This window comes from Dreissena polymorpha, chromosome 3 (genome assembly GCF_020536995.1).
Source record: "Dreissena polymorpha isolate Duluth1 chromosome 3, UMN_Dpol_1.0, whole genome shotgun sequence".
Classification (NCBI taxonomy): Eukaryota; Metazoa; Mollusca; class Bivalvia; order Myida; family Dreissenidae; genus Dreissena; species Dreissena polymorpha.
Genome location: NC_068357.1, coordinates 50,547,508 through 50,563,591, shown reverse-complemented (window position 1 = coordinate 50,563,591; position 16,084 = coordinate 50,547,508). Strand labels below are relative to the sequence as shown.

At 35.7% G+C, this 16,084-nt stretch overlaps 1 protein-coding gene across 7 annotated transcripts in view; it reads left to right on the top strand.

Annotated features, from left to right (window-relative positions):
• LOC127874092 (interleukin-6 receptor subunit beta-like) overlaps window positions 1-15,186 on the top strand; it is a 188,948-nt gene extending 173,762 nt beyond the window's left edge. For all 7 annotated transcript variants that reach the window (XM_052418211.1, XM_052418217.1, XM_052418216.1 and 4 more), the window contains one exon: window positions 1,352-15,186. In XM_052418211.1, the coding sequence (XP_052274171.1) occupies window positions 1,352-2,410 (1,059 nt within the window). In that variant the 3' untranslated portion in view covers window positions 2,411-15,186. The remainder of the gene's footprint in view (window positions 1-1,351) is intronic.
• Window positions 15,187-16,084: the final 898 nt, after the last annotated feature.

Sequence of the window (16,084 nt, the reverse complement as noted above, 5' to 3'; positions counted from 1 at the left end):
GAATAAGGTTAGAAAATGACAAATTAAATAGATATTCACTAGTGCTGCAACAATATACCGGTTTATCGGTATATATCGCAATACGCAATCCGCATATTGTATTGCGATACGATTTTCATCATACCGGTACGAACATTTTACAAAAATTCATTCACATTTCGTCCAGAAAAGCCATTCGAAATAATGATAACAAGGTAAACAAAACAAAGCAGTGTAAAAAAAAAATTTCCATAAAAATAGCATTCTGATAAGTGTTTTATACGGAGTAGCGTTGTTACATCGGAGCATTAGTTCAATGCTTTTGAACAGATAATCGTTGAATTAATTGTGCACAGCTGTAAATGTTTTGTTTGATTCTGAATTGAGCATTATTAAATTTGTATTCCGAATTTCGGAATTACGCTTCCAAATTTTAATGCTAATGCGACAATTAAAATTCTAGCGTCAAATAAAAAGTGCTTTATCCTTTGTCTCAATAAAAAGCGCGTGAAAATTATACAGACATGTAGAACGTGGCATAGAAAGTATGGGTGTATTTTGTGTTGTATAAAAACGGGAACTTCACATCAGGTGAATAACGAGTGTTCAGTGGAAAAAAATGCCCCGGTTGGACGTTATTTCATCACATCTTTAAATAGTAACGAATGCCAAAATGTATTCGATACTTAAGAAAATTTGCCAATGTTTGTGTTTCTTGTTATTCTTGAGCACATTTATAGTAAATATATACCATATTTTGCTTTAAAGCTGGAATATACGGGATTATCAAGTAATTGGCAAGTTATATTTTTGGTACAAGTTAGCAATATATTGCGATATATTGCAATACGGAATTTTGAACTGACAATATATTGCAATACGGTTTTTGGCGTATTGTTGCAGCACTAATATTCACTTAACTCTTTCAGTGCTGGAACTGAATTTGAAGGCCTTTGCAAACAGTTTGGATCCAGATGAGACGCCACATAACGTGGCGTCTCATCTGTATCCAAACTGTTTGCTTTTCTGATAGTATTCTTTGGAAAAAAATCAAAGAAAATGCTAATTATAGAAATTCAGTAGACGACATTTTAGCAGAGGACAAATTTCCCATCATGCAAAGGATTAGACCACATGTGAGCCTTACTCTTGGACAATTAGCTATATACCTGTGTGGAAAGTTTTGTAGGACACTCTCTGCAAAACATAAATTTTCGCTAATAAGAGACTTACTTGAAATGAAAAATTCCATAAAAGTGGAAAGTGCCATCCCTGAATAGCCTGTGTGGACTGAACACACTAATCAGGGATGACACTTTATGCACATGCATTAAGCCTTTATTTCACAGAGTGAGCCTTATTTGTATTTTAGAGTGCAGGATATTCTGTGAAGGAGGACGCTCGGAATAGCGAGGACAGTGGACGTGGCAGTGCGGAGCATTCCTCCGACACACTTCTCACTCGCAAACACCCCTCCCACTTTATCAATAGCAACCAGTCGGAAAGCGATTCTGGCATAATAGTGGCCGTTCAAGGTCCAATGAAAACATTCGTGTCGAGCGAAGGTTCCGGAAAAACTCGGGGTAGAGGTCAGAATGGGATTAGTTATAGCCTCGATGAAACTGGGGACTCAAAGGGGACTCAAGTAAACCCATATAGTTGTGTGAACATAGTGGATGACATTCCTTGTAAATCAGGCCAGCTTATTCGAAAGCTGTCTCAGAGCCATGATGATGTCATTCAGTGCAAAGGAAGCACTATATCTCTTCCTAGCTGTAAGCGGATTCCTTTTTCCCAAAAGGCACTTGACCTTCGAGCGCAAAGTGCGGGGAATGACCTTGATCTTGAAAGTGGGAGGAAGTTAAGCTCAATGAAAGAAGCTCGCGAGCTCGAATGTCGTAATTATTCTGACAACGGCACTTTGGATCAGACGGATTATCACTTTACGGGAGAAGTTACGAAGCCTGTCAGTATTAAACACTCCATGACAAACGGTACCGCAATGACAAACGGTTACCATAAAGATAATAGTTATGGCAGCCATGGTGGCAAGTGGTTGAATTCCTACATTAAAGTAAGTGCCAATGATATCCCGGAAATTGACTTGCATGATTTTGTGAATTCGAACAATCATGACTGTGTATGCGGTTGCCACACTAACAATGTCAAAACAAACATCCTCCACGAGGGCTATGTCTCACAGGCAGTGTTTGTCGATCACACAGAGGTTAATTGCTTGTGTCGGAAACACGATCAAACGTATCAGTACCTGTACGACAACAAGGAAGAATTCAAACTGAAGATGCTCCAGGAGATCTTGATGGGCAAGAATGGTGCTCGTCCAGTCAGTCAGGTCGTTAATCTGCCACCTCATTTTTTCGAGTCGATGAGCAAGTTGCCTGTAGATCCAGCCAGAACTACAGAACTATAGACCCTCTCTGGGATTGTCACTTCGCTCAGGCGTGGTGTGGATTTATTTATTGACCTCAGTGCTAAGAAGTGTTGTGTTGTGTATTGTGTACAATGATATTTATAATGAGTGTATGGTTTACATTTCTAATGTAAAATATTGTGTGGGCGTCTATGGTAAAAATGGTGAATTATTTCCGTATTGTCATGATTTAGGAATTGTGTATCGGGATACAATTTATGTATCGTGTAAGGTTGTTTGTTTACTGATTTGCACAGGTAAATCTACTGTGATGACAATCAAATATTTCCACACTTTTGCTCAGTTAAATGCATTATTGGTGATGAGGCCTTGAACATAAATAATGGTTTCAAAAAACCAACTTTGCGCTCTTACTCATTATATTTCACTTTCTTCTGCCATTCTCCCACTACCTCTGATTGGAGCAGGGCAGTTGTCAGTTACTGTCATATGAATGTGCACATAATACTGGTAAACCAGTAAACCAGCTGACTGTCGTAATATGAATGGGCCGTGCTCCGTGAAAAGGGGGTTTAATGCATGCGCGTAAAGTGTCGTCCCAGATTAGCCTGTGCAGTCCACACAGGCTAATCAGGGACGACACTTTCCGCTTTTATAATATATTCTGTTTGCAGAAAGTTTGTTTTTTTTGGCAAAAATCCAGTTTAGGCGGAAAGTGTTGCAGACTGCAAAGGCTAATCTGGGACGACACTTTTGGCACATGCATTAAACCCCTTTTTCACAGAGCACTGCCTAAATGAAATATTGTTAAAAACAATGGTAAACCTAAATAATCAAACATTATTTTTCACAACATTTCATTACAAAAGTAAATAGTGATTACAAAACTAAATATACTTGATATTGCACTGTTATTATCTCTGAAAATTCAGTAAGTTACTGATACCCAGAAATTTTAGTTTTAATTTTGGTTTTCACTATTTCTAACCGACCTAATGCAATTGTTCTAGTCCATTTTCCTTGAGGCATTGACGATTTGTAGATTAAATTTGCAACATTTTCTTACGTAAGATAGTTTTTAATCTGTGTGTTCACTCTGTTTATTAAATATAAATGTTTCAGGAGTGTATTTAATATCTTTAAACCGGGCATTACACTTCTATTTATATCCTTTTGACATTATTAATCAATTTACTGGAGCTAACCTCTTGTATTTATTATAGTCCATTTGCATTTCGGCTTTAAATGATTATAAATTTGCAACATTTTCTTATGAACTTTAGTTTAAGTTATAAGTTGTTTAAGTGTGTTCAATCTGTTTATTAGTCCCCTACCGGTTTCACCGGAGGGGACTTATGGTTTGCACTCCGTCTGTCAGTCAGTCTGTCTGTCACACTTTTCAGGATCCTGCGATAACTTTAAAAGTTCGTAATATTTTTTCATGAAACTTGGAACATGGATAGATGTCAATATGGACATTATGCACGTCATTTCATTTCGTTCCTACGTCAAAAATTCTGGTTGCTATGGCAACAAATAGACTAGAAATACTGCTGAAATGGTGGTTTTCTGGATCCTGCGATAACTTTTAAAGTTCTAAATATTTTTTCATGAAACTTCAAACATGGATAGATGGCAATATGGACATTATGCACGTTATTTCATTTTATGCCTGCGTCAAATATTCTGGTTGCTATGGCAACAAATATATAAAAAAAATAATCTGAAAATGGTGGAATTTCTGACAATGATGGAGCCGGTAGGGGACTTATATTGCTTGACAATAGTCTTGTTATATTTAGTACAATTGTTTCAAACTGGGCATTACCCTTCTATTTGTTTTCTTTTGAAATGTTCATTAATGTATTGATTTATTATTTGGATATGATTTGCAAAATTTTATGATTTCCTCTCATTTACATTTCATCTCTTTTTTACATTTCCAGTTAATTACAAATGCATTTAACCCATACATATTGTTTTTGGTTATTAGTCCCCTACCGGTGAAACCGGAGAGGACTTATGGTTTGCGCTCTGTCTGTCACACTTTTCTGGATCCTGCGATAACTTTAAAAGTTCGTAATATTTTTTCATGAAACTTGGAACATGGATAGATGTCAATATGGACATTATGCAAGTCATTTCATTTTGTTCCTACGTCAAGAATTCTGGTTGCTATGGCAACAGGTAGACTATAAATATTGCTGAAAATGGTGGATCCAGCAATAACATTAAAAGTTCTTCATATTTTTTAATGAAACTTGAAATGTGGATAGATGGCAATATGGAGATTATGAATGTTATTTCATGTTGTTCCCACGTCAATAATTCTGGTTGCTATGGCAACAAATAAACTACTAGAAATGGCGCGGCAGAGGCTGCCACGTATCCCCAGGCCGCATGTTTGACCCAGGGGGCACCCCAGGGTTAGTAATTGGGCCATGCATAGTTAAGATTGACGGTATTGTCATAAGAGATGTTCTGTATCAAAAGGAACAGGGTTCGCACAGGGCTTGAAAAGAGCTTGAAAGCGAGTGCTAGGCTTGAACAAAGGTTGGCCTTAAAAAAGAGATTTAAAAATGCTTAATTCATGTAAAAAAGCCTTGATAATATTTATTTATGCTCAAAATAACTTTTAACATCGCTTTAATTATAAACTTAAATTGTTCTTAAGAGAAATATTACGAAAATTTATCATAAATTCCTTCGCGCAAAAGTTGAGTACGAAATATAAGTTTCGTACATTATTGAGTACGAAACTTTATGTATATACGTCACAGATTATGTGCACTACGTCAGAGGTTCTCCATTGTGATCAATTTTCGCGAGTGAAAACGCAGCAATGGGGAAGTGTCGTTTCAAACCAGGGTGGTTAACTGAATATTCCAGGGTACAGAAAACAAATGACATTTGAAAAGCACATTGTCGGGTCTGTATGAAGCCCATTGATGTCAGGGGGATGGGGGAAAGCGCTTTGAAAAGCCACAAGAAAGGGAAAACCCACAAAGAAAACATGAAATTGAGAAGAAAACAGGGTTCCTGTGATGTGTTTTTAGCTCACCTGCCACGAAGTGACATGGTGAGCTTATGTGACCGTGTGATGTCCGGCATCCGTATGTGTGTGCGTGCGTCTGTCAACAATTTGTTTGTGTAGACAGTAGAGGTCACAGTTTTCATCCAATCTTTATGAAATTTGGTCAGAATGTTTATCTAGATGAAATCTGGGTTGGGATTGTATTTGGGTCATTTGGGGTCAAAAACTAGATCACTAGGTCAAAAACAAGGTCACATAATAGGTCAAATAATAGAAAAACCTTGTGTAGACAATAGAGGTCGCAGTTTTCATCCAATCCATATGAAATTTGGTCAGAATGTTTATCTTGATGAAATCTGGGTTGGAATTGTATTTGGGTCATCTGGGGTCAAAAACTAGGTCAAATAATAGAAAAACCTTGTGTAGACAGTAGAGGTCACAGTTTTCATCCAATCTTTATGAAATTTGGTAAGAATGTTTATCTTGATGAAATCTGGATTAGGATTGTATTTGGGTCAATCACTAGGTCAAATAATAGAAAAACCTTGTGTAGACAATAGAGGTCACAGTTTTCATCCAATCTTTAAAAAATTTGATCAGAATGTTTATCTTCATGAAATCTGGGTTGGGATTGTATTTGGGTCACCTGGGGTCAAAAACTAGGTCACTAGGTCAAATAATAGAAAAACCTTGTGTAGACAATAGAGGTCACAGTTTTCATCTAATCTTTATCAAATTTGGTCAGAATGTTTATCTTTATGAAATCTGGGTTGGGATTGTATTTGGCTAGTCAGGTTAGCGATTCATCATGGCCCTCTTGTTTGTGAAACAGGACGGTACTATTTTTAAAACTGTTAAATCTAAAACAGACATATACAACAACAGCCCATCTGTTTCGACCCAGGAAGGCACAGCCACAGAGACTGTGCAGATAGAAGATATTCAAATTCCAGGACCTTCGCAAACATCGGCAGCAGTATCAATCTCGCAGACATCCATAGACAAATTCATTACAAAAAAATTATATGTTGAAAGCGGAAGTATTGTGGGTATTGCATACCGTTTGCACACATCAATCCTTCAATTCCAAAAAAAAAAATTTACCAAGTTATTTCAAGTTATGTTCCATTACAGTACCAATTAGCAAAGAAATTTTCTTGCTGAGACCGCAAGACATCTGAGCATATGTAGCTGTTTTTTGGCTAGCTGAACATTTCAAAACATTACTTGTTAGTTCTATAAGTGGACCATACTCAGTGTATTTTAATGAAAGTTTGAACAAGAAAGACCAATCTAAGAAAATGGAAAATGCATTTTTTAAAGAAAACTAACGTACGGTTCTCGGCCTTGAAAATGAAAATTTGGCTGTGAAAAGTCCTTGAAAAGTTCTTGAATTTAGGTTTGAGATTTCTGTTTGAACCATGTGGAAGTGAATTGGTATAGAAATGAAGAAGTTAATGTAAAATAACGAAGAACAAGAGATGTGTTTGTCAGAAACACAATGCTCCCTACTGTGCAGCTTTGATTTATTAAAAAAAAGACATTTTGCAGATTCATTGCTTACCTCCCTTTAAAGCTTATTACTTCCCTTGGATTGTTTTTTTTTACCTTTGACCTTGATGGATGACCTTGATCTTTCACCACTCAAAATGTGCAGCTCTATGAAATACACATGCATGTCAAATATCAAGTTTCTATCTTCAATATTGCAAAAGTTATGGCCAATGCACCATACCGGGGGGCATAAAAATGAGTGAATATCTTTGACCCGGCCCCTTCCGAACCTCCATAACTTTTGACCCAGGGGTCATATCAAAATTCCAAATAGTGCAGGGTTGCACTTATGCTCATAGCTACCATGTGTGTAAGTTGAAAGGTTCTAGTGCTTATAGTGTAGGAGGAGATAATGGCCAGGACAGACGGACGGACAGACGTTGGAGATTACCACATTTTCCGCTCGCTTTTTTAAAAGCGTGGGGATAACAAATATTGCTGAAAATTGTGGATCCTGCGTAGGTAGGGGACTTTTATTGCTTGGCAATAGTCTTGTTAATTATTTCATAATTGTATGAACTCCACTCATCTAAACTTCTATTGATTTTTTTTTACTCAGAGCTTGCAGATTCATTGACCTGAGTCTTGCAAAAAATGGGTCTTTTTTTTTTCTTTAAAAATAATTTTCACTTATTATTTATTTATTGAATATATCCACTTACTATGGATTTCATTTTTAGTTCGGCTGTTTTCGGAGATAACCCGAGGTATTGTCATAGCCAGCTCGTCGTCTGAAGTCTGCCGTCCACGTTGTGCTAAAACCTTAACATTTTGTTAAGGTTTTGAATATTGCCTCTAAAATCAAAGTGCTTCTACCTACAACTTTGAAACGCCACATGTAGCTGCACCTTGATGAGTTCTACACGCCACACTCAATTTTGGGTCTCTAGGTCAAAGGTCAAGGTCACTGTGACCTCTAAAAAAAAAAATTCTGACAAGCTTACGCAAATTTGTAATTGTATAAAACATTTGTACCTAGACTTTATTATGTTGAATTGTTTGTTACATTTAATTCAGCTTATTTTATTTCTAGTTATTTTGTGCAAGTACTTTTAACTGAATGCAAAGACAATAATTAGATCTTTTAAATCCACCTTGCAAAAAAAAAAAACGTGTGTATTATGAGCTCCCATGAGACAAGTAGTCTGTGTGCATCCAGGAGAATGATGTCTGCTCAATAACTCAAATAGTCTAAATCAGATAATCATGACATTTGGTTTTGATGTTTATGGGCATAATATCATGACTAAGTTCATTTTCAAGCCTAATTGCAGGATGCACTCCTGAATTATGACCCTTGAAATCTCCACATTTTGCCAAAGTTATGTTACCTGGTTCTAATTAGTGGTTTTGATTAAATTACTGCAGTTTGTATATACCAAGAATGATGCCACTTTAGATATAGTAACCTAGAATATGAACCAAGCTACCGATTGAATCTGGGGCTCGTCAGTTCAAGGAAGCTGTTACTTAAAATAGTTTTTGCTCAATCATTTCAGTTTAGTGATTCATACAAATTTTGTGTATAGGTAACTTAAATGGAGACATAGCATGGTGTCGCATGTTTGACCTTTTATGTTAAGGTCATGCTTATTGTAACTCAAAACCAAAAAACAGTGTCCACTCAATGACTTTTTTGGAATATAGTGTAATATTGAAATTGTGTTTTTATAAAAACTGTTTTTACCAAATAATTTTTTTGAAATGAGAAAATTTTGCTATAATCATTTTCAGTGGTTTGCTTACAAAAAGCAAACCTAGCTTGGAATTGTATTTTTAGCCAGTCAGTTGTTCAAGGTCACTTGTGTTACTAAATATAGAAAAACTATTTCTGCTAAGAAAATTGACGTTCAAGGGCGATATTACAACTTTTTAATGTATTTACCATGCATTTAAAACATATAAGCATAAAATATAAGCAGACGTATGCAAACTTGTATGTCCTAAACAGTCAATGCAATAATGGATATAATATTGATATAAGAATATTGAATATCAAGAAATTTAATCAGGTGATGAATTATTGTAGTGGATCATAATCTCCACTAGTCTGTTATTGAAAGCAAGTGACCAACTTTCTATACAATACTGGACAATACATGTATCACAACTCTAAATAGAAATGATTAACCCTTTCCCACTCAGAAGAAAAGTGAAAATGGCTATGTGCAAACAGCATTAAACCAGAACAGCCTGCGAGTTACTCGCATACTCGCAGTCTGTTCAGGTTTAATGCTGTTTGCTGCTCATCAGTATCTAAGGGTTGGAAATGAAGCCTTTAAAATTTGAATCTAGTAAGAAAGGTGTAATTAAATTTAACTTTCTGAGGGACTACAAATGCATTAAAATACGTATCTAAGTGGTAAAGGGTTAAATACGTATCTAAGCAGTAAAGGGGTAAAGTGATGAAGGGTTAAATACGTATCTAAGTGGTAAAGGGGTAAAGTGATGAAGGGTTAAATACGTATCTAAGTGGTAAAGGGGTAAAGTGATGAAGGGTTAAATACGTATCTAAGTGGTAAAGGGGTAAAGTGATGAAGGGTTAAATACGTATCTAAGTGGTAACAGGTTAAATCCATGGTAAACCCCTTGGAACAGTCAATGCAAAGCATTAAAGGTTAGGACTATTAATACATCAAATTCAAATTGTACGTGAGAGTCCAGTGTTTGGGCACTGTATTATATACTATGAAAAATACTATACTATAAAAAGTTCACAATGGAGAAGTGAATGTGATGTCTGCCAAGCGATCAGGAGGTCCTGGTTCTACCTTAATTGGAAATAAACTTGAGAGCATCTTAATATGCATTTGGCTTTCTTAGCAATCAAACTGCAGTGATCAGCTTAAAATTTAAACCATGAATAATGCATTTATTATGAAATAATTATAATATAGGGTGGTTTTCAAGAATGTTTTATTGTAAACATGTTTGTTGTTGTAAACATCAGCATTATTTGTATTTATTATTTGTATATGTTTTTTTGGCATTCCCTTGTAAAGCATTCCTGACTCTGGTTGTTACTGTTAACTGATATTTTTTATATATAAAATTTTGTTTAAAATTACAATATCTGTGTGTGATGTTAGTTGCCATTGTTTCATGCATAATTATTCTGAATGAGTCTCTATTTCATGCTTGTTATTTTGCTTTCACAGCGCTAAAGTATGGTAGTTTTGATAAATATAAGAAGTTACGACAGTTGTGCATTGATCTATGAATGTACACAATGTTGGTTGCCAATCAGGTTCTTTTTACAACGTGCTCATGGTGAGCTTTTGTGAACGCCTTTTGTCCGTTGTGCGTCGTCCGTCGTCAACATTTTGCCCTGTCAACACTCTAGAGGCCACATTTATTGTCTGATCTTCATGAAATTTGGTCAGAACATTTGTCCCATTGATACCTGGACTGAGTTCAGTTCGAAACTGGATCATGCTGGGTCAAAAAGTAGGTCACTAGGTCAAAAAAAAGAAAAACATTGTGAACACTGTAGAAGTCACATTTGATGCCCAATCTTCATGTTACTTTGTCAAAATGTTTGTCTAAATGATATGTTGGTTGAGTTCAAAAATGGTTTCGGTCCGTTGAAAAACATGGCCGCCAGGGGGCAGTGTTCGATCCTTATATGGCTATAGAGAAACCTTGTGAACACTCTAGAAGTCACAATTTTTGCCCAATCATCATGAAACTTGGTCAAAAAATTGGTTTCATCGATATCTTGGACAACTTCGAAAATGGTCCAGATCAGTTAAAAAACATTGCCGCCAGGGGGCGGGACAGTTTTCCAAATATGGCTATAGTAAAACCTTGTTAACACTCTATAGGCCACATTTATTGTCCAATCTTAATGAAACTTGGTCAGAAGATTGGTCTCAATGATATCTTGGATGAGTTCGAAAATAGTTACGTTTTGCTTGAAAAATATGGCTGCCAAGGGGCGTGGCATTTTCCTTATATGGCTATTTATAGCTATATATAGCTATAATTATAGTACAATCTTGTTAACACTCTAGAGGCCACATTTATTGTCTGATCTTCATGAAACTTGGTCAGAAGATTCATTGTAATAATATCGTGGATGAGTTCAAAAATGATGCTGGTTGGTTAATAAACATGGCCGCCAGGGGGCGGGGCATTTTTCCTTATATGGATATAGTAAAACCTTTTTAACACTCTATAGAGGCCTAATTTATTTTCCGATCTTCATGAAACATGGTCAGAAGAATTGTCCTAATGATATCTTGGATGAGTTCGAAAATGGTTTTGGTTGCTTAAAAAACATGGCCACCAGGGGGCGGGGCCTTTTTCCTAATATGGCTATATATCATGCTTTAGTAAAACCTTGTTAACACTCTAGAGGCCACATTTATTGTCGGATCATCATGAAACTTGGTCAGAAGAATTGTCCCAATGATATCTTGGATGAGTTTGAAAATGGTTCCGGTTGGTGGAAAAACATGGCCATTAGTTGGTGGGGCATTTTTCCTTATATGGACTTATGAATTTTCATGAAACTTAGTCAGTATATTTGTTTAAATTATATCTTGGATGTGTATGAAAATGGTTCTGGTCTGTTGAAAAACATGGCTGCCAGGGTGTTCACTAGTCATGAAGGTTGGTAAGAACATTTTGTTCTAATGACATCTTGGGCTGCACAGAACAGGTCAGTTCCTTTGAATCTCAGGTGAGCGACTTTGGACCTTTCAGGCCCTCTTGTTACAGTTAGAATGAGCCTGTTTAATTGTTCTTATAAAAATTGCATGAATTTATTTGTTAGAAATAACACTTTAATGGGCATTATGTTACTAGCATTTCTATGAAGAATAACTCTGACATTGATTAAGTGTTTGTCCTTATATGAGATGTCCACTTTATGGCACAGACAAGTTTAATTTGTTGTTTACTTATTATGTTGATTTGCATGAACGGTTTCAAGCACTTAGTTATAATTTCAAGTTAATCATAAGCTTTACTGATGTTGATTTGCATGAACGGTTTCAAGCATCTAGCTATAATTTCTGGTTAATATTGTAATTTCAAGTTAACACAAATTACCATGGCATGGTTATTATAGCTTATTGTCATTTAAATCTTTGCATGCTGGGAAATTTGTTGTCTGCTAAAATGTCGTCTGCTGAATTTCTAAAATTAGCATTTTCTTAGATTTTTTTTCAAAGAATAATATCAGAAAAGCAAACAGTTTGGATCCTGATGAGACGCCACGTTCTGTGGCATCTCATCTGGATCCAAACTGTTTGCAAAGGCCTTTAAAATTCGGTTCCAGCACTGAAAGGGTTTTAATAAAGGTTAATGTGCACTTGTTACCAAAATTTACTGAAAATGGGGCCAAAAAAGGGACACAGATCTGTACAATTTTCTTTCACAAAATTCATTTTGTATTTTGCCTACCATATCTGGGTATCTATGAGTTTATCAGTACTCTACATACATTCCAAACATATACTTACTAGGAAGTGTAGAACCCTTTCTAAATTATCAGGTGTTGCATTTTCACAATGTTAACCCTAACAACCATGTTTCTTTATCATACTGTGCTTGAAAACTGTTTTTCCAAAAGATATGCATGTTGTTTGTGCATAATTATAGTACTTTGTATGATCTCAACTTCACTACACCGTTTCATTGCTAATCAACTGGTCTGTTTTATGTTAATTTACCCTATACATGTAGAAGAAAAGTTGAAAATAGGGCACTCTTCCTATTATATCTCACAGAGCTTATACAAAACTATATCTTGTTTTGCTGACTGTAATTTGGAAAATTTTATGTTATAACATGAACTTATAATTAAAATGTTCATGTTTTACTTGTGTTCAAAACAGTATCATTGTAAACCATATTTATGCCCCCCTTCGAAGAAGAGGGGGTATATTGTTTTGCACGTCGGTCCGTCGGTCGGTCTGTCAACAAAATGGTTTCCAGATGATAGCTCAAGAACGCTTAGGCCTAGGATCATGAAACTGCATAGGTACATTAATCATGACTGGCAGATGACCCCTATTGATTTTTATGTCACTAGGTCAAAGGTCAAGGTCACAATGACTTGAAATAGTAAAATGGTTTCCGGATGATAACTCAAGAATGCTTATGCCAAGGATCATAAAACTTCACAGGTACATTGATCATGACTGGCAGATGACCCCTATTGATTTTCAGGTCACTAGGTCAAAGGTCAAGGTCACAGTTACTCAAAATAGTAAAATGGTTTCCGGATGTAGTAAAATGGTTTCCGGATGATAACTCAAGAATGCTTACGCCTAGGATCATGAAACTTCATAGGTACATTGATCATGACTGGCAAATGACCCCTATTGATTTTCAGGTCACTGGGTAAAAGGTCAAATTGACTTGAAACAGTAAAAATGGTTTCCGGATGATAAATCAAGAACGCTTAGGCCTAGGATCATAAAACTTCATAGGTACATTGATAATGACTGGCAGATGATCCCTATTGATTTTCAGGTCACTAGGTCAAAGGTCAAGGCCACAGTGACTCGAAATAGTAAAATGGTTTCCCAATGATAACTCAAGAATGCTTACGCCTCGGACCATGAAACTTCATAAGTACATTGATCATGACTGGCAGATGACCCCTGTCGATTTTCGGGTCACTAGGTCAAATGTCAAGTCACAGTGACTCGAAACAGTAAAATGGTTTCCTGATGATAACTCAAGAATAATTAGGCCTAGGATCATGAAACTTCATAGGTACATTGATCATGACTGGCAGATGACCCCTATGGATTTTCAGGTCACTAGGTCAAGGTCACAGTGACATAAAACGTATTCACACAATGGCTGCCACTACAACTGCCAGCAGATATGGGTGGGGCATGCATGTTTTACAAACAGCCCTTGTTTATTAAACCAGTGCAGGATTTTTTTTGGTAAGCTTAGCTTAATAATAACAAATTTTGTGGAAGAGTTAAATAAAATAAAAGTATGAATGTTCAAAAACATTTTTTAGTTGTAAAAAAGCAACGGGATTAAATCTTACTATACCAAAAAATGTTGATATGTACTTAAAGCTGTGTTCTGGTGTGACACCATTATATGTTGATGTTGTGCGATGATAAACCAAATGTGTTTGATTGATCAGTTAAAGAATATATAGCCACTAAAATGCTTCAAAATGTTTTCTTACAAATCTTGAAACAATTAAATGATGGGGTAACGACAAAAAAAGCAGGTCCCCTCTTTTTTCAATCATATGTTTACCGGTACCTCAAAAAGAAATATATTCAAAAATCGCGATTCTGTAAAAGATGCATAACTGCAAGCAATTTTTCCAATCACATCACAATGCCTGTTTAGGAATTAAAACAAATATAAAACTGATGGCAGTGCTGATTGATTGTTAACCCTTTGCATGCTGGGAAATGTGTCGTCTGCTAAAATGTCGTCTATGTGGCGTCTCATCTGAATCCAAACTGTTTGCAAAGGCCTTCAAAATTCGGTTACAGCGCTAAAAGGTTTAAGCATGTTTATATCCTCTTTTTACTGTTACTTGCCTGTATGGTTGTACATGAACAATTAATGCATGCTTTGTAAAACTCGCTATAAACAGATATATTGTAAACAAATGTACAACGTTAACATTAAAATAATGATATTTTAAATTATGTTGCTTTTGATATTCAATAGTTTATTTGCCTTACTGATAAATAGATTTATGTTTGGGTATTTGTAAATGTATGTTTTACTTTCTTACTGAAAGTATTTTTACCTCTAAATTGTTCCACGGTCACTTAGTGCATTTTAAACATTGAGCATGGTGTCTGTTCTCATTCAAGTAATTTTCATCCGATCTTCACCACACTTGGTCAGAAGTTGTATCTAAATGATGTCTAGATTAAGTTTCAATATGGGTCATGCTGGCCAAAAACTAGGTCACGTGGTCACTTAGTGCGTTTTTTAACATTCAGCATGGTGTCCGATCTCTAATTCAAGTAGTTTTCATCCGATCTTTACAAAACTTGGTCAGAAGTTTTGTCTTGATGATCTGAAGGCCAGGTTTGAGCTTGGGCCATGCCAGATCAAAAACGTGGTCATGGACACTTGGTCAGAAGTTGTATCTAATTGCTTTTGTTTATGTTGTATGAACAAAGTTTTGTTGGATGCTGAATGGTTAGTTCAACTGATGTGCGGACATTCCTTGTTTATTTCATGTTATACTTTGATTAAAATAAACATTTTGTGGATCCAAGTATGAAGTTCTGGTGTGTATTGATTTCTGAGGAAGAGTAGACATATGACAAAAAATGCTGGTCCTGCATTGAGGTACGGCCTGTCAAGGTAGTGTCCTATATCTTGTATGGTGTTTTGAATTTATTTAACCATTTAAAATGTCTGATTATACTCCTTTAATTGAAGTTTCGGCATAATGCCTTTATCAAAACATTGGAGATTATATGTTAACTACATTTTTACGTCTTTTGACTGCACAATTTTAATAACAAAGAAAAATGTTTTTAAACGTCAAATGACGTTGTACATGATGACGTCATAAATGGCGTAATATAAAATGGCGCCAAAAATGTAAAAATTCGCCAAAAATGAAATGACGTTAAACACTTACATATTGTATCTTAATCTTATGTTAAATGTGTGCTTTATATATTTAATAAATTGATATGTTACAATAACGTCAATTATAGGAGTATAATCAGAGAGTTATAATTTTTTAATATCCCTTCGGATAATTCAACTGAGCATTTAAAATGTGTTAAAGAAAATGTAAAGCTGCCATAGGTCTTTTTTTGTTTTATATTTTGACAAAATATTGCCACTTTAAATGTCCTACATCATGCAGCACTGCCCTTCTTATTTCACTAAGTATGTGATAAACAAGTTCATGTCCTGTCTATGATATCCTCAGAAACTTTAAAGGGACCTTTTCACATTTTGGTAAATAGACAAAATTAAACAAGGGCTGTTTGTAAAACATGCATGCTCTCCATATGGGCTGTCAGTTGTAGTGGCAGCCATTGTGTGAAAACGGTTTTTGTCATTGTGACCTTGACCTTTGACCTAGTGACCTGAAAATCAATAGGGGTCATCTGCCAGTGATGATCAATGTACCTATGAAGTTTCATGATCCTAGG